This window comes from Charadrius vociferus, unplaced genomic scaffold, assembly GCF_000708025.1.
Source record: "Charadrius vociferus isolate BGI_N301 unplaced genomic scaffold, ASM70802v2 scaffold430, whole genome shotgun sequence".
Lineage (NCBI taxonomy): Eukaryota > Metazoa > Chordata > Aves > Charadriiformes > Charadriidae > Charadrius > Charadrius vociferus.
This window is the reverse complement of record NW_009646541.1, coordinates 190062-209795: the sequence shown is the minus strand read 5'-3', so window position 1 is coordinate 209795 and position 19734 is coordinate 190062. Positions and strand designations below refer to the sequence as shown.

Sequence of the window (19734 nt, the reverse complement as noted above, 5' to 3'; positions counted from 1 at the left end):
GCTGCACTCACGGGAATTTACACTTGGCTAACAATTTTACAACTGACTAAACAGTTTCATTAGCAGCAGCAGCCCACACGAAGCTTTTAACACCCAGCTTGAATCCTGCCCATCATTACTAAGGCAGAGCCCAGAACACGATCATCTCTTGAACCAAAATCTACCACACACCCCAGGAGACGCATTAGCAAATGCAGCCCAAGACAAAGTAAAGAGTGCTTGTCCAGTGCTCAATTACACAGTACTTGACTGCTTTACATTCAACACGTTTACACCGAAGGCTGAAATTCTCCACACTTCTCTTGCTCAGAGAAGTCAGCTAACACCTTGGCAATGTAAACAGTCCGAGAGCCTTTTTGAAAGACAGAGGTATTGTTTTTAACAAGGACAACAGGTTCCTAATGTGCGGAAATAAATCAGTGTGAGAAGCAAGAATATGTGCACAGAGGATGAGAAGTGCTTCCTGGCATGCTATGGAACTGTGTGAAGAAAGGCTACGTGTTACCAGTGCAGTCTGGAAAGTTAAGCTCTGGCAGAGAAATTCATTTCCCCTATTAGATATTCACTCCCACACACGGGCTTAAATACCCTCTAGTTTCAAATACATCTCTCACTCTATAACCAGACTGCTCCTTGCAAAGCATAGCAGTACTTTGCCACCAAAACAGCAAACATACTTTTCCACCACTATCTATACAAACTGGTCCTCTAAGCAGTGAAATCACAGTCCTGAGGGCTCTTACTCCTTTCCCATACCCAGATGGCTAGTTTGCACATTTTGCTGTGGCATTCTCTTCCCAGAGGAGATGGTCTGGGAAAGCAGCTTACTTTCCCTTGCAAAGACTTTAGGTCATAAAATAAAGCTGGATAAACTCTTCATTGCATCCAACCACAGTTCTTCATCTTTTTCTTTCGGCAAGGACTTAACTAAGCAAAACACTCTTCATCAACATGGGAAAAACAGTGATGGCATAGAACACTCCATGGAGTGGCAGGGAAATCTAAAAAGCCATCCTCTCAGGCTGCAGTCCTTGTTTTCTTTATATACGCTTTAATATAGCGGTGTCTTGCTACCAGCATCCACTATTGGTATGACTTACCTGTTTGTGATGGTAGAGTTCTGCTCTTTCAGCACAATCTCCCTTTGCTGCAGGGCCACAATTTGCCTTGACAGATCATCAGGCGTCCTACACAATTAAAACAAAACAGAAACTTTTAATGAATCATTGGTTGAAAAACTGTGTTCCATAAATAACCATAAAAAAGGTCTCACCAAAAGCAGATAAGGCAATTTCACCAGGCCAAAGTTGCTGCAGTCCCTTAGAAGAACACAGGGTTGCATCCTGCCCAGCTTACACAAAGCCTGTTTTATTAAAGCCATCGCTGTATGCTGTAACCACCATCCAAGTCGCAGCATTTCAACATTCTTCACTTCAACCCATAAACTAACTCTAAAGCAAGACCAAATTCTTCAAAGCAAGCAGCCGGCATAAACATTCACACCAGAAGAACAGACAGCTTATCACTTGAACGCATATACCTTTTTTTTTTTTTTAACATATATAAAAATAAGTGTTCACAATCTCCTCCCCATCCCAGTGCTCAGCACAAATACAGAGGGGTGAGCACATGCAGCGTTACTCTAACTGCTCCTCGACTACGGAGTCTCAGTGGAGCGTGATCACAGGATTGTTACCACAAGGGCAAGAAAAGGAGGATGTAAAGGTACATATACTGTACAATTCAACAGCTCTGGCTACTGCTGAATACCCTCCAAGAGCGTAGAGGTTCAGCTACATCATAGGTGACTCAAAGCAGCGCTTCCACACAATTACCAGTGTGCCACCTTCAGTCCTTCATACAAGCAGTAACCCCAGAGCCATGAGGGGGGGAATTCATCCATCAGCTCTAGTTAACACTTCAGATACCACTCCGATAAGCTGTTCTTGTCAGAGAGGAAAGATTTCTGCAGATCCGCTAACAACAGCTCTGCAGTTGCCAGGAATAGCTTTATTTTTCCATCAAATCCAACGATGAATTCTTAAAGCTAGTGGAATGAGATCAAGATAACTCTAGGCTGGCAGTCCCAGAAACCACTATCCCACATCAACAGTCTCTGCAGGAGACAACCGTTCTTTTCAGTGACCTCTCTAAATCATGAGTGTAAGAGATTCAACTCTAAACGAGGCAGCTTACGAAAAAACACAAGAAGATTTTTCTATTGAGCCACCAGAAAGAGTTTCCCATCTCAAAAGAGAAGCATCTCTGCCACACTTCCCAAAGGAAAGGCAGGAGGAAAGGGCATCCCAGTACGGACTGGGCACCTCCTTTTGCTACAGCAAGCTGCACCACCCCCAAAGGGGGAGAGTGACCCAAACCTTGAATGGTTTTTTTTATAGGGAGCGAGTGGGAAGCCAGATTTGGGGAAGTGAAATCTGTAGAAACACATTCTGTCATTTCCCCCAAGGTGCAAGTCAAGGCTTCACTGTTGCTGGCCGATGAAATTAAGCCTGGTCACATTTTACATTATTCAAATATAGCCCTGGAATGAGGCTCCAAAAACCAAATAGGTAGGAGATGTGCCTGTAAGCTTGACCATTGGGATTTTAACTGAATCGAGGACTAAAGAAACCATTTCTCTGATGATACCACTTTCCAGCCAACTGCTCACATACAGAAAAGTCATCACTTTTTCTCTTCAATCACCTGTCACTTCCAGCCAGGTGAAAATCAGTTAAACACTGGGCTGATGCAGACAGTCAGGATCCAATTCTGGCAATCCCAATTCAAAGGTTCCTGCTTTTTGCTTCCAGAATTGCACACTTGAAGCCTTCCTCGGCAGAAAATTTTGAAGCCTCTTACACCACTTGTGTTACATGCAAATCTTAACAATCAATATACAATAAAACAGATGGCCGTGGTCTTCCTCAGACAACGGAGACACATATTGCGGCAGTCAAAGAAATCTGTCAGAACAGGATGAAACACTATCCTTCAAAGACTTCACACTCAATGGCCAAGGAAACTATGAGAAGAAACCAAGACGGAGATGGTTTGATTAAAACATCTACAATCCAAATTCTGACAGCAGAGACAAGTCAATTTTAAGCCAACATGCACCTGGGTTTTCAGAGGTGTTGCAGCACTAGATAACACGCTTCAATCCCCTGTAACTGAGCCTGAAGGGATTCTTAAATTTAAGCAGTTCCACATCTCTTTACAGAGGGATCCTTAATGGGTGGGCATCAGCGCAAACACTGGAGAACTAATTCAAGCCAGTCTGATGCAAGCCACATCTCCACGTAACCCAAGAGCAAGGGAAAAACACTGTTTTCTTGGAATCTCAGCTCTGAATAGCTCAAATCTAACACTGCTGCAACTATGTTTTCCAAGTTGGAGGACTCAGATTCTTTCTATTGGTATATAAATGGAGAACTAAATGACAACATACGCCAGAAAGTGGAAGAAAGTTAGTTTCGTATGTTCCACAATGTCTGCATGGAAAATAAAAAAATAAAAACAAAAAAAAAACACCAAACCAACATCAAAAAAGCTGCAAGAGAAGTCTATAAAGCTACAATCTGATTTCAACATGGGTTCATGAGCTTCTGTCTACAGGAAGTGGATGTCAGATGTTTTCTTTTCCATGAATGAAGGAAGTAGATGTTCTCTTTCTACAGTAGATTTTAACCAGAAAAATCTAGATACAAGGTAAGGATAAAGGCAACTTTGCATTAGTGCCGATAAGAAAAAAAAATATATAAAAAAATTATGTTTCCCTTTCCACTTCACCATCTTTCACTTACCAGAGCCACCAGAAGCGAAAAAACAGAAAACACCAGCCAGAAACGGACTGGGTATGCCTAGTCTGTTTGGTAAAAGGAAGCTGTAAGCAGACACACCAGTTTCAACACGGACAATCTTTGTAAAATTTAATGGCATGTCAACAAGGTTCTGAAAAAAGCAGTTCTAAGCCTCTCATAATTCAACCAAATATAGTAGATATATCACAAGGATGGTTAGTATCACGCGTGTCTCCTGCCATTCTGAGTCCCAGCCTCCACCACCAGTGTTTGGACCCTGCGTCAATGAAATAATTGCACAGATTTTTTTTTAAATGGGGGGGAAAAAAAGAAGTATATTTGCCTTGATTTTTTTCTTTTTCTCAGAAATTCATACCATAGTGTATTAGGACTGAGTCAGAGAACTGAAATTAATCCAATAGTAAAATGAGTTGGGATTATAAAAGCCACAGATTTCTAGTAATGATAGCTACTGACAGATTTCCAATAAAAAACAATCATCCTCATCTGTTCGGCAATTCAAATCAACAATCAGCTTCCAATCTCAGTTTCAGCAATTGGCAGCTTTAGGTTTATACTTATTTCTGGAGGATGTTTTATTGGCATTAGATGGAACGTCCAAGCGGAATGGCACAGAGATGTAACAGAAAATAAAGTCAATGGGTATTAACCCCCTCTAAAGAAGAGTTCACTTTCTGTAAAACTAAATCACGTCAGGTGGTCAGAGACAAAGACACCCCTTGTGTGCACTCTGCTGTCAAATACCTTTATTGAGTGGTTTCAAAGCCCGTTTCTGAGGTCTACATCCTATCCTGATCACGCACAACTTGGCAAAAGCCAAATTTACACAGTTCCAAGGAGAGGAATGACACTGCATGCACAATGAAATTAAATCAGACGAGCTTTCAATTTGAAGAGAATTGGTCAACTCCCAAAGCACTGCAAATACCAACCAGCCCTCATTGCTGTGAACAGCCCTCTCATTTCACAAGTTTCTGAAAACAATGCCACATAAAGAGAGAAATTTGTCAGCATCCCAACGCACGCTTAACATGTTCTCGCCTTGAGAGTCTTTGTCTAATTTTTGCTAAAGCTCTTTCCACTCCCTATGGAACAGCTGATATCAAAAAGCAGTACTAAAAAGAAGCCAAGAAGTTTGCTTAAAGAGAATCTGTCTGACAATATATCTTAACAACACTACTTCAATCACCACTGCTACTTGAGAGAAGTTTGAAACTCTGTCCTTACATAAATATACCCAGACCTGCCTTTCTGAGAAGCAGATTTCTTTCTGCATTGTCACTGTTTGCCCTGCAGACGGCTTTCATCCCCATGTAACGATTGGAGGCGATGGAACCACGAAAAAAAACACACCTAGTTTGCATCAGCTGTGTAAAATCCCGTAAGTGAACCACATGCACTGAACAGTATGATTCAAGAGCAGCGTGTTATTAGAACTGAATCATATGCTGTGTAATTACAAAGATAACACGAAGACCAAATGACAAAAAGCGGCTTCCAAAATGCGGGTGCAGATTAAATCACTGACTTCAGTTCCTTTCTCCTGGGTAAGGCACAAGGAGCCAAAAGCTAGAACGTTCTTCTTCTGTCCCACCATCCCATCCTGAGGGCGCGTTTCCTTCTGCAATAACATTTCAGCAAAAATCAAAATCCAAACAAACGGAAGAATTTAAGCCTAATTTGGAAACATGATTTCTTGCCCTAAACCAGCAAATTAGTCCAGCATGGCTTAGCAGCACAGTAAGGAAGGAGAGGGACAAAATTGCCTATAACCAAAGCTGTTTGACTTCCTTTGAAGTGCACATAATTTGAAAAGGAGCAATTTAAGAATGATAAAAACCTAAAAGTGTTAAAATGAAGTGAAAAATTAACTTAATGGGATGCCCATCCAAGTCACTCAGTGACTTTCAGGCACCCACTGGCACATTTGCTTAACTTTTAACAAGGAAAATGACTTATGTATTTTTTTATACTTTTTTTTTTTTTTCATGCGCACAACTGGCATTTCAGAGACATTTGCTAGAAAGCTCTGTTGGGCTGTGATAGTTAAGGATCTATTACCATTTCAGTATAAACTATGACAGTTACACACTGAGAATTAGCTGTTGAAGTAACATTAAACCAAGACTCAGTAAGCAGATGAAGATGCTAAAGTAAAAATTGGAATTTTATTTAATTTATAATTTATTAGAATGTCAACTTCTTATCGCTTCTATAAAATGTTTCAAAATTCACAGCAAAGGAAGAGGTTTGATTGTAGCTAGATATCTGACATTAAATTTTAACTATGCAAGTGCAAGACAAAAGTAAAACTAAGGCACTTAGTCAACTCTGTTTAGAGGATTAAGGTCTTCACTGTCTTTTTTTTTTTTTTAATTAAATTTGCTTGAAACTACCAAACTAATAACACACATTTGGGACTAAATTACTCAGAATTTCTTATTTTTGGAAATCTGTTGAATTAACATGTCTCTCTATAGTTTCAAGTCAGTATGAATATACAGTGACACAGATTTGGTTGCCTTAACTAAGAACTAAGTCATATTAAATGGAAATGGAACATTCCCAGGTTTCCAGCATGGCATTTTAGGTGGATCCATAAATTCTGTCACACTTAAGCATAATTAACTGATAAAGACCAGAGACAGAAGTCTTTTACTAAAGTGTTTAAGAGAATCAGGCACAGAAAGGGAAGGCAATCTCCTTCTTTCTTTTCAATCAAAAAAGATTTCCAGGTTTTTGTGGGTTTTGTTGTTTGTTGTTTTTTTTTCGGGGGGGGGGGGGGCTGTTTCTAAGGCAGTCTCCTAAAGCATAAAATCTGGATTTTGTTCCTTATGTGGTTTTATATTATGTATAAGAACCACTACAAGATTTTGAAACTCTCCTCTCGCCAAGAAGGACCTGTTCTACTTTTAAACAAGAATTTCATCTCCTTCCTAGGCAGAACAACAGCATCGTCTAAAGAACAAACACAGAATGATAACATGACAACAACAGCAGATTTCTGCAAAGGCATTTTAGTTGTTTTAAATATTTCTGTGTGATTAGAAAAGGCTGCGGAATGTCTGTAATAGTCTCCTTCTGTGTGTTTGAAGTCAGTCCCCCAAACGCCCTTTTTGTATATTTGAGCTGTACAACTGCTTTAACTCCTCTACCTCTGGTTTACAGGACTCCCGCTTAATTCTTAAGCTTCACCAGCGAGTCCAAAAGCATCTCGGTTCCTGTGACGACTTGCCCTTCAAGAACATACAGCAAATAATAAACACAGCAGCACATACGGACTTCCCAAAATACAGCACCAGAGAGGCTTTAAGTTTAACTTGGTCACATTAACTCAAAGTTTGTATCAGAAGACTGCAACTTGCTCCACATCCCTTTCCCCTCGCAATATGCATCAACTCCCTGGGAGCATACCTGAGCTCCACTTCAGCACACTAAAGGAAACCATCGCCACTAAAATCTCCGTGTCCAGGCCTGGAAATTTCGAAACAGTACTTCTCTTGCAAAAAAGTCTCTTCAAGCTCCAGTCCAGGCAGTTACACCTATTTGTTAATGTCTCCGTGCCTACATCCTCCCTTTCTATTGCTAACTACACGAACTAAACCATACAGTAAGAAACCTGCTACACACATTGTTCACAAAAATAAGTTCCCAAAATTTCGTAGGCAATTAGGACACATTTAGTGTTTTATAACACTTTGATTAAAATGTTTTGAAGAGCAATCACTTACCTTTATTGATCCAAATGAAGGTGCTAAGAGCTATCAAAACAGCAAAACTAAGGTATACATTACACTGTTTCTCTAATAAACTGCATGCTTAATATTTTATGTACAAAGTGAACAGTTGGAAGTGTAAACTGAAAGCAATAAGCAATCTCAGCTTCCGAGGTTCTCTTCATTTAGAAAAGAAACCTCATATTTGTGTAGATAGAATCAACAAATCCAATTGCTCTTTACCAAAGAAAATGTCCCCATTAACCACTTGGAGCAGAAGAACAACTTATTTGTAAGAAAGCATTTTAAGTGTTCATTAAGTGTCTTGACAATTCTAAAAACAATTGATATGTCTCTTTTGAAGCAACTGCAAAATTAGCAATTAATCCAAGCAAGCCATAATTTCAAGAGGGGAGAAAAGAAAAGGAAGAAAACTCTTAGATTCCAGTCAATAAACTGATTTGGGTTTTAATGAAAACAGGTTATTTCCTCCCAAAGTTAACGATACGGCATTATAACAACTAATCTTTCCATTTTCATTTCTACTTTAGAGAGATATTTAAGAGCTCAACAAGATAAAATTAATCTTACTCTTGGGGAAAAAAAAAAAAATAATATCATTTGATGGGCATTTCAACATTCCAAACTGCTTTCTCACCCCTACCACTGCTCTAACAGCAACCTTTGTAAGCGCACCCATTGCACAGTTGCACGTAACCTTACAAGTGAAAGGCTCTAACAGACCTCAAGGAAAGGGAATGTTACACACAGCAGTACCAAACCTGTCGATTTGGAAGGTAAGATGGAAAGAGTCAGCTTTTTTTTTTTTAATCTTCACCCAGAGTCAGGTCATTCCACACTGAATCACCTGACGTGCAATTTACAGCTTTGCGAGGTCATGGTGAAACAAAAGCAATTTTCTGTAGTTTGATTAAAAAAGTGCTAGAGCACACGGCTGAGCTTTTTACATGGCGAGCCCAAAGAGTGCTGCCTTTCCAAACGGGGTGCAGCTCACGCAAATCAGCACCGTAGACTTCCAGGCTTCTCTTCTCCGGGTGCAATTCGGTGAGAGCAGCGGAGCAAATCTAATTGCCTGCTGCCACTGAAGTGGCAGTCGCTGGCTTGACTTGGTTCATTTTCTGCCACTGAAGGTCTGAATCAGCTTGCTGAAATTCCCCCTTTCAACAAGAAGCTGTTAACTGGCTCAGCTGTCTTCTCATCAAAACATATCCTCAAGCTCTCATTGAGCTTACAGTGCTACACTGAGTCAGGTAACGTCACCCGCACGGAAAAAGCAATAAGGGGGCTCGAGGGTGAGACACATGAACTGTCAGTCTGGCTCTCAAACTGGCGAGAAGTCAGGCTACCTACGTTGCAAGATATCCACCATCATGTCATCATTTTGGTTTCTGAGGTGGATGAGTAATTGTATGCTATATATCAAAGATTTGTTTCGGTACTGTCATTAAGAGTCGAAACTAACCTATGTTTTAGCAGAAAAAAAGACATACTACCACAGAGAAAGTACATAAGTAGCAAGGGAAACAGAGCGTTAACTAGAAAACCAAAATAAACTGTCTTGTGCTTTTACTAATGACAAGTACATCCCCATACAAGCTCAATTTGTACTGCCGCTCACCCACCGGGATGTCCTTTCATGGCTCTGCTGTTTCACATTACAGCACAAGGCTGACCACTGGCTACAACTGGAGCAAAACACGCTTGGCTTGCCACTCTACTCAGCTGCCACTCTTCGGGCTCTTTGGCACAAAAGCTAATGATTTGTAGCATAAATAAGGGGAAAAAAATGTATCGACTCTAAAACTCTTGCTTATGCTTGACATTTTCAAAACAAACAAATCATACTTTGCCATGCCCTGTTCTTGACTATCTCCTTAGGCAAAACTTAAAAAAAACCCAGTCTTTTTGGTATTATGATACGGATGAAATCAATTCTTTCTTGCAGCATGCACTGGTATGCCTTATCCTACAGGAAAAGAAAAAAGGGACAGAGATAGCGGACATATTTCAATCATGCTGTAACACAAAAGAATTTTAATTTGGCTAACACTCAGCTGCATAAAACGAAACAGTTTATAAAGGCGACAATAAGCCATTTGATATACAACTCAAGAAACATGGAGCGTATCTCAAAGCTATTAAATATTGTGCATCCTATGTTTTTCAAATATAAGAAAACAGTCAGTTCTTAAGGTCTTCCCTTTTTAGGTCATCAAGGAAGCACAACAAACCTATTGTACTTACTCATCCATAAGAACCAGTCTCTTTGAAATGCTTTCCAACCATTGTTTGGTATGATGCAAGGAAAATCCTTGGTCTCTAACAACAGAGACTTCCTGCAACAGCATCAGCAGTCTTCTCCGTCAGACAGCGCTGCCCGCAGCACTGTATTCTCCATCCCACTTTTGTCCATTTTTTGACTATCACTACTCCATCTCTTACTGAAAGAGTCCTATATCAAGGAGAGCAATCCTTAAGTACCTTACATGTCTTCCTTCACAATCAGTTCAAAAAGCTATACCAATTAAGCCTTGTACTACTCAAGGCTCTAAGATGACATCTGTGGATAACAGTTCTTTTTGCTTAACTTTTCCCAAAAAACCAATACAGATTAGAGATCAAAGAAAAAAAAAAAACGAAAACCCACAAACTTCTAAAGCACCTTTTAGCTATTTACCAGCAGTAGCACAGAAGTAGCGAGGTTGGAAATGATCATAAAGGATTTTCAAAAATGGCTATTGCTGCTCCCATACTAGAGTAGATATCAGCACGATCTTTACAGTTAAAGAAGCAAATGCTTTTTCTCAATTTTGAATTTAATTTAGTGAATGTAATTATATATTAATGATCAAGCTGAAAGGAAATTATTGTGGCATATAATTTCATACCTACTGCCCTTAAGATTTCGGGCACAAAATGTAAACACATTTAATAATGTAACATTTCATTTTACTGCAGCAGCAAAAGCTATTTTAAGTCTTTTATCACATCATCAACATAATTTGAGAAAAAGAAACAGCTAAAGGGAAAAATAATGCCATGAAATGAATAAAATAACTTATTTTAGGGAGTCATAACTAGGGTAGCTTTTCCTGTCGCTTCCACTTGTCAATGGAGTTGGAACAATTATTGTGACAATCTAGAGTTGGGCAGAGAGGACAGTGTGCACTATTTGCTGGGCAAAAATTAAGGCTTCACGATGTGGCTGGGGAAGGGGAGGGGTTGTAAATCAAATGAATCTAAAGAACAGAATCACAGCAGAATACCAATTATTTATTCTAACCACGTGGGTATCCTAAGATTTGCAAGGCATTTGGATAACTGTAAGTAATCATAAACAAAAAATTAGCATCCGAAAGCTGAAATACAAAGATATGTTCATTGGAAACAAACTCTGAATAAACAGATGTTGTATCTTTCAAAGAGAGATCATTCAACAGAGGATCATTAGAAACCCTGAAAACCATTCCAGGCCAATTACTAGGATTACATAAAGCTGGGAAAGTGTCCTGACAGCTAGAATAAAGGTAATAAATGACACTTCCAGAAGATCAGGCAGAAGCTTCTCTTTCTAAATTTCATGTCAATGAATAAAAGCTAGTTCAGAAACGTGCTCCTCGCTAAGGTGAGGGCCAGCGGGGATGGCTGGTTACAATGGAAGGATCTCAAATTAAAAAAACTTAACTCCTTCACTTTCAAATTAGGCAAAAATGTTTATGCAAATAAACAGACTGAGTTAGTAATCCTGACATAATTTTACTGAACCTCTGCCAGTTCCATTGTGCTAGGTCACTTCTAAGCCATTTGAAGACACTTGGACCAGCCCAGAAATGAGACAACATCAGCTTCTTTTCAAGGAAGAGGGGAGACGGGGGGACAGGGGACGACAAAAAACAAACAACAAAAAAAACCAAAAAAAACAACCCCACAACTCACATGGATCCAACATACCCTTCTGGCATAACTTCTATCTACATGGAAATTACTAACACAGAGACATCATTTTTACAGATAACCAGGGCTGTGTCTGATAAGACAGGGAGCTAATACTGTAACCAAGACTAGGTACTGACAATATATGTATATTTGGCTATTTTACAGATTTCACTAAATTGATAGTCTTGTCCTTCTGACACCTGTCTGAGATAATCCTGGCAGAATATTAATTTACCCAAGTTCTTGTATTGTTTTCAACATCTTTATTGATCACATTGTTTTCCCAGACTCTTATCAGCTGAAAGTATCAGCCAGCAGTAACAAAACATCCCTAATCTTGAGCAAGAGGAATACTATTAATGACTGCCTACAGGTCCTTGTGAGAGTCTAGACCGTATTTTCAGCTACTTTTATATAAAGTGATTTGACATCCCATGTATTATTCTTATTTACTTCCGATTACAATCACATACCTCTTCAATCTCATGGCAGGAATGGCCACTTTAAACTGCAACTTGAAGCTACAGTAAAGTTATTTTAACTGTTGGTTTTTTTTTTAATATCATCCAATAACATCAGTCACAGGTAAGTTTATCATAACAATTTTAGAAAGAACGAAAAGCATACTGCTTATATGTTCAGTTGGAATACTAAGTCATTCTTTCAGACAGAAAATTGAGGCTAAGCCTGTTGCTTCGATTAATTAAAAACTATCCAAACTCAAGCAAAGATTATTTCAAAGCTTTTCATAGCAGATGTCTCACCTCTGGCAGAAGCACAAAGTAAAACATCCTAGTTTCAGCAAATGTGGGAGGTTAAAAACCTTATTGAAGCACAAAAAACACACGGCTGATAAATGATTATATTTATCATGAAAATCAATAGTGGAACAAATAAAGTAGAAGATGCCCAAGGAAAGCACTTGCGTTGTCAGCAGCAGCATATTTCTACAAGTTTTTTCTATTAAGATGGTAAAAAAGGCATCAGCTGCCACTGAGGCTCCACTCATGGTGGATACATCAGGCACGTAATACACTCGGGGCAAGACTAGACTTCTCTAGACACCACACCAAAGTAAGGCCTTAATTTTAGAATCTGAGCCACAAAGAGTTTAAGCAATCTGACTAGGGACACCCAAAAAATGCTGTAATTCAACTCCAATGTAAGAAAATGTAAGCCCACGTTGATTTAAAGGATTATTCATGCTTCAAACAGTAAGAGCTGCGCCCTAAACCTTCTGTTCCTTAACTGGTAAAGCAGTTAAATATCAGTATGCCACACTATTTTTGCGTGCCATAGTAATAAGCTAATCCTAAAACATGAGTTTAAATCCTAGCTTTTTGCTTAGTCTAGCCTCACATTTAGCTATCACATCATCTCCCACTGAGTTCATTTACCATTCAGAGCCTGTTGCTCAGGTACTGGCTTTAACAAATCTATAACCCCCCACCATCTGTCTCAGGCCTCCCCGCTTAATGAAGCGCATTTCTCACTCAGCTGTCCGCAAGCCGGCAAGTGAGCTTAACTTCAGGAAAACGAATTACACGCGTCCCCAGACACATGTAAATAAACCGAAGAAATTTCAGATTTACAGTGCTGCCTTCAAACCCTCTCCCCCAGCTCAGGGAGGATTAAAAAGGACTTCAAAGAAGCCCGAGTTCCAATTAAAACACTGTGACCACCCCAGGGACGCAAAAATATTCCTCTGATTAGTGAGATGCGCTCTTTGAACTGTTTAGCTAAAAAAAGCTTTCAGAACTTTAAACAAATGCAGTAATTCTCTCTCATACTTTTTCTTTTTTTTAAAAGTTTCTAAAAATTTAATATTCAAAGTGAAGGACAAATAACATTTCAGACTGAAAGTTTTATGGAAGCCCATTAACATCAGCTCTAGGTACCTACTAACAAACATGAGACATGCTAAGACCTAAACATTGCAGTCCCAGTACAAATGACATGACGTAAGTCATCAGAAGAGAAGAAGAACCCAAAGAGCATCATTGTTGCTGCAGTGGTGCTGGTACCCCAGTATTAGAGCCAGGGACAGACGGTACAAAATCCCAAACCCATCAGCCTTCAGAACCACTCTCCCCTCAAGGGCAGAGCACATCAATCCCATCTCTCATTTTCAAATTCTGCTTTCTTTTCTTAACACCCAAATCTCCCAAACCGCACACATAAAGCACCTCCTATCCAAGTCCTTTGACACTCCGTGACAATAAAACGGTTGCCCTCAGCCTTGGCAATAAGCACAGATTTAAATAAAAAGCTATTCCTGTGCTTCCCACAAAAGAAAAAAGAAAAAAAAAAAAAAGAAAACCCAAACTCACCCCACCCCTCAGTCTCTCATTCCCAAAACCAGAGTTTGATTACGTACTCTGAAAGTTTTAACATCAAGAAGAATGACGAACATTAAGAACAAACGCTGGGAAAATAACTGAGCCTTCGAGCATGCCAAAGCAGTCAGAGCTAAGTGGATATAATAAACCTGCCTGTGAAAGCCAAACCCCAATCACCATCATCCATAAATAATGAATAATTCATATAAGAAGGAAATAGAAGCAGACTTTAAGACTTGTTCATAGAAAGTGGAACTGCTATAGCGTAATCGCATTAAAGATGTAAACAGTGGCATTTCAGCAATTACTGTTCTCCTTTTGCCAGCTCGCTCTCACAAACCGGTACCTCAGCTCAGCTGCCTGCATCAAGCACAGGGTTCAGAGCAGCCAAAAGCAATTACGACTTCCCCATGTCTTTGCCACAGGCTCCTGCGATGGGATTAAGATAGGGACTGGATGGGTGTCACAAGCACTTTGACACCATCTTGGCTTACTATCGTCAAGTTCCAGTCATTTTCAATGCCTGAAGCTACTAGGGGAGGCGCTAATAAAATTAGATGATAAACAGTTTCTAAAATTTGAAATGTATTCACAGAAAAGAGCTCCTGTTCTCTCCATTGCAAGAAACAAACAGCCACCCCCGTTTCACACCACTTTCACATCCTTCCCTGCACGCACATTTATTTTCAAGATCTTATTTCGTCACATTGTAGGATACAGCATACAGGACTGCTCACAACCAGTGACTTTTGCTTTGGTGAATGCACAGTACAGAACCAACCAGATGACAATAAAGAGTTAAAAACCACCCTTCTCGAAGCCTTCACAATGTGTACCCTACTGGAGATCTCCTCCTCCTCGCTCCTCCAGGATCTGCAGCTTCCCAATTCCGCTCGCTGCTGGTGCGACTCCACTTGTGCACAACAGCCTCACACTTGAGGAAAAGGTCTATCAGATACTCTTAACTCCTCAGATTCCACTTGAGCTCGATTGGGAAGATACTGCAAAGTGTTTATAACCTAAGTGTAAATGGAAATCCTATTTATACAATAAGTATTATACAACTTCAATGCTAAAGGTGTGTACTTTGGACAGTAGTTTCAGTGAGCACGCAAAAATAAAAGCCGCAGCCAATAAACCACAAAACAATTTAAAGTCACTGGTGCAGAGCTTCCTCAGTTTGCTACTTTCCTCCCAAGCTTGTCGGAATTCTCAAGTTTTCCTGTTACATTACTGAGCAAATTTTTAATCTACTTCAACCATTCTCGTTTATAACTTGAGCTTTTGCCAGCTAAAAGCATTCTCCAATCTCCGCTCAATCCTCCTTCCTCCGCTGAACCACAGCTCCCTCATAAAACTCCCCGCTCCGGAAGCATCTCAAAGAAACAGTGCCAGAACTACGCATTTCTTGTAGAACTTGATACTTCCACTATGTTTTATGCTTAACCTTTGCAAAGAAAGGATTAAACTGAAAACACAAAGGCATATGGAAAACAAGTCCCTCTGCTCAGAAGTAACTTTGCAAATGCTTACAGAACACTTGGCCACATGCTGAGCATTTACTCTTTGCAGAGTCATATATGAAGTCCAGGATTTCTGAATTGCCAAAACACCTTTTTTCTACCATATTTACTATAATTTTTGTACAAGAAAAAAAATCTGCACACAGCATAGGACAGAGAGAAGACGTTCTTAAAATTTTGTAACTAATGCTTATGCAGTGCAAAGAGCTTTATGTAACCCTGGGAAAGAGGATGACTGACTGAAAAAAAAAAAAAGCCGCCACATCTTTTGGTTCTGCCTTTCATGTAAGAAGATGAACTTTTCAATTAGTGCAAGAAAACATACAGAAAGGTTCAACAGTACGAGCATCCACATGAAACCAATACCTCTCTGCAAAGGCATCTTGCTGCCTTCTGCACCTCCTTCAAAAAGCTGGAGTCAGGCAAGCAGCCACATCCTCCACTGGCACTCCTTTTTCCATACAGGATCGCTTCCAAAATCACAAGGGAATGGGTGCAATTACTGTAGTGAGAGATTCAAATATATCCTACAAAGAAACTTTTTGCTTCAAACCCAGGGAAGTACATAAACAATCACAAATCCCATGTGCACGTTCACCACGGTCTGTAAAACTATCCATTTTTTCTCAGGCTTAAAATAAATGCTCAAACATACAGCGTCTCAGAAAGGAGAAACGCGAGCTGCCTATTGATTTTGTATCAGGGCTACCTCAGAAAAGAAGGGGAAGAACATAATAGTTGAAACAAATGTTGCCCCCCCAACATTCTCCCTTCAGAAAGCAGAAAGGCTTTAAATACATGAAACCAGCTCAACTGTGTAGTTACCCTCTGAAAGGCCAGCAATTACCTAAATTGGGCTGTGTGGCAGAGAGGAATAAAAATGAGACAGGGTCAAACCAGCTCCAGAATTAATTTGGGGGGGAGAGGGTATATTTCAAAAGAGGGAGGGCTTTTGTTCTCCCCTTCCCTCCTCCTCCCTCACTCTCCAGCAATCGTCATGGCCCAAAGAGACAGCAGAAGAGGATTTCATTAATAAATTTATTTCAACTTTCTTTTCAATGGTGCTAAAAATGTATGCAAATCCATTCATAATTAGGTTTAAAAATTCCATTTCATGGGATAATCAGACTTCAAAAAACTCAATTTTAGTTTTAATCAGATTTTAACAAGGATATTAAGTCCATTTCGTTCAGAAGAGGGAGAAACGGTGAATTTAACACAAAATGTATTCAAGCTTAGCCCTGGGAGATAATTAAATAAAATTAATTTGGCAAGGGTTGTCTGTAAATGGAAACGCTCCAGACAGCGGAGCACGTTTCTGAAGGAAACAAAAGCAGTTCATTACTGTACAAACAGATACAAAGCTTATTGTTCAGACAGAAGGGAATTGCAGCTCTTCCACAGCAGCGAGACAACCTGGGCCCTCAAGCTGCCTCTGACAACCGCAGCAGTTTGTGGAGGAGGAGAAGGTAGTTATTTCCTCCTCGTCTCAGCTAAGTCCCTTAAACTCCCCCAGCACACACAGCAAGGAGGGAGAATGCAGGGACAGCAAACATATACAAACCTAACAATTCCAAACTATCGAGCACAGAAAAGGGTAAGAAACAACCTAGTGAGAGACAGCTCCTTAAAACCACAAAAACCCACGCGCAATGTGAGGCCATCAATCTGAGGGACAACATTCTTGTCAGACATAATTCCATCAAATCCCATGTAGCGATTTAGTCCCTACACCATAGATCTGAATCCCAACTCAATACCAAAAGCATGCCGTTCTCCCTGACAAAAGCCGTGGACTGATATGGATGCTAAAACTTTGGTAACTGTCCTTCTGATGTTTCATTTCCAAAGGGCCAAATAGTAATTTTGGAACCCTTACAATCTTAGACAACAAAGTGCAGTTCTTTTAACACTGTGTATTACCAGATTTGTCTGACACTTAATTACTAACATCACACCGTACTTGAGACTCTCCATGAAAGTCACTTCTGGCAAATACTTAACCAACATACATCACGAAAACATAAAAGAGAACAGCTGACTCTCAAAGTTAAGGGTTTAATTTGTACCCTCCAAACTTTTCCCCTGCGTTGGACACTTAAGATTCAGCTGGACTGGGCGCTGGGCCATCTTCTCCGTGCTTTCGCCAAGAGAAGTTGGACCAGATGATCCTTGAGGTCCCTTTCAATCTGGTATTCTCTATAAGTCTATGAAACTCCACTGATCTAGACACATTAACTGTTGAAAAGAATGATACAGGATGGAAGAAATAGACAAATAATTTAGAAAAAAAGCTATTTTAAATACCTAACTACAGTCAAAAGACTGACATTGAGAAATAGCATGTTTGTCTTTAGCATCTATCATATGCCACACAGAGAGGAGCACACGCATTTTCCAAGATTTATGTCTACCCAATTGGAAAAAAAAAAAAAACCACAAACAAATTCAGAGCACTTCCTCTCTACCAGCCTTCCAAACATATCAGTTATTACAAAGTGCCAATTGCATTTCCCCTTGCCAGCTACTTGCAGACAGGCGAGCCGATAGGTGTTCTGTCACCTTGACAAGCAGGCCAGCTATCCAGAAGGCAGGCAGATGATGTCTTAGCCAAAGTCACACTGGAAACCATCAGAACTAAATGAAAGGCTTGTCACAAAACAGGCTTGTTGCCATCAACCTTGGCTGCTAAATTTACAGAAAACCACCTGAAGCCACAACGCTTTAACTCTGGCAATACGAAGAGCATAGAGTCAGAAATGTTATTTGCAAATGTACCAGCGGAACTGAGTAAAAAAAAAAAAAAAAAAAAAGAAAATTCATATCTAGGTTAAAGCATCATCTCCTGAACTGAATAGGAGAGCTGTGAAGTATCACTGAAAACTGTCCAAGCTAACTGACGGACACCTGACTTCTCTAATTGAGTATACTGATACTGAATAGATCCTTACTCAAAGCCAGATACCCTATTTCTGTCCTTCTTAGACACGTTAGTAGGATTTCAAGCCCTCACTGAACAGCTTCATGTGTACCACAGAGAGGGAAATGATTGTTTCATTAAAATGAAAAGAAGGGTATAACTCAGGAAAATCCAGAATTTCATATTTCTTCCTACTCAGAAGACTGATCATCCCTTCACGACGCTGCTTATATCAGAGTATCTCTGGAAGAGAGTTTAAACAAGTAATGAGAATTCAAAAGCAATTCCAGCAAGAACAACTTGTGCTAGAAAGTGGTTCTTGCAATAGTTGCCCATTACTCCCCAAAGAGGCATAGCAATTGTTAGCTTTTCTGACTAGAGTTGAGAACAACATAGAGAAAGGATAAAGACTGAGTCAAAGTGGTACTAGAGAAAGAGAGAAGAAATGCTTGAGATCTCTAGTAAATAAGCTTCAAGAGGAGCCAAAACTGCACCTACGCTGGAAGGTTAGGCTCTCTGACAGATCCTATTTCTGAGTTGAGAGCTACTTCAACTTGCAGAGGTTTCTAACATGCTATTCCAAAATGTATCATGCTCTTACAAGAATGCCATTCTGCAACAGCCATGACTTCATTACAAGAAATATTTTGCTGTCAGGTGATGAGCAAAATACAGGCAGAACCAATTTCAGAGCATCAGAAAAAAAAAAATATATATTTCTGAAAAAATAATGCACTCCCTGTATTCTACATCCGTGGCAGGGAGGGAAAGAAGGTTTTGTACACCTCCACCCCTTAACTGCCTTGGCTACATGGAACATGGGTATGTTTGATCTTCTTTCTGCTGAAAAGACCTGGCCACATTGTCTACATGCTATTCTAACCCCACAGAAAGCTCCATGCTGATGAGAGTGACAAAGTTTTATTCCAATAGTCTGCTTCATGTCTTCCATGTTACTCTGGATGGATTTTCCTATCTAGACCAGCATAGCACTGTCTCTGACACTGGACCAGAGATGGATTAGTAAATAATCCAATCCAACAAGGCAATTTCTGTGTTGTAAGTTATTTTAAAATAACAAACAACACTTACGTAATCACAGCCAGTTCAAGAGAACCTTGAGGCACTTACCACATTAATCTTTTAACTCGCTAACATTTCAAGTTCACTATGCCCTTTAAAAATGTTTGAAAATATTGTGCAGTGCTTTTGCTACTACAAGCCACATTAATTTTTTCCTCTCAAAAAAAAGAAAAACACATGCACAAAGGTATATTTACAAGCATATTGCCTTTAATAATGTAGCTTATGAGGAAGGGAAATACAGCCCAGGTAAAGACATGCTTTGGTCAAAAATATGCACTGGCAAAGAGGTCCCAAGGGAGAAAAGATTGACGCTTAAGGACAAGGCTTACATAATAATATCACAAAGCATTTGGGCTGGCTTGTCAGAGC

General features: G+C 39.8%; 1 protein-coding gene across 1 annotated transcript in view; it reads right to left on the bottom strand.

Moving 5' to 3' along the window:
• The window catches only part of MAD1L1 (MAD1 mitotic arrest deficient-like 1 (yeast)), a 385928-nt gene that overhangs the window by 345857 nt on the left and 20337 nt on the right, over positions 1-19734 (bottom strand). The window contains exon 9 of the mRNA XM_009885704.1: positions 1101-1187. Coding sequence (XP_009884006.1) covers positions 1101-1187 — 87 coding nt within the window. The remainder of the gene's footprint in view (positions 1-1100; positions 1188-19734) is intronic.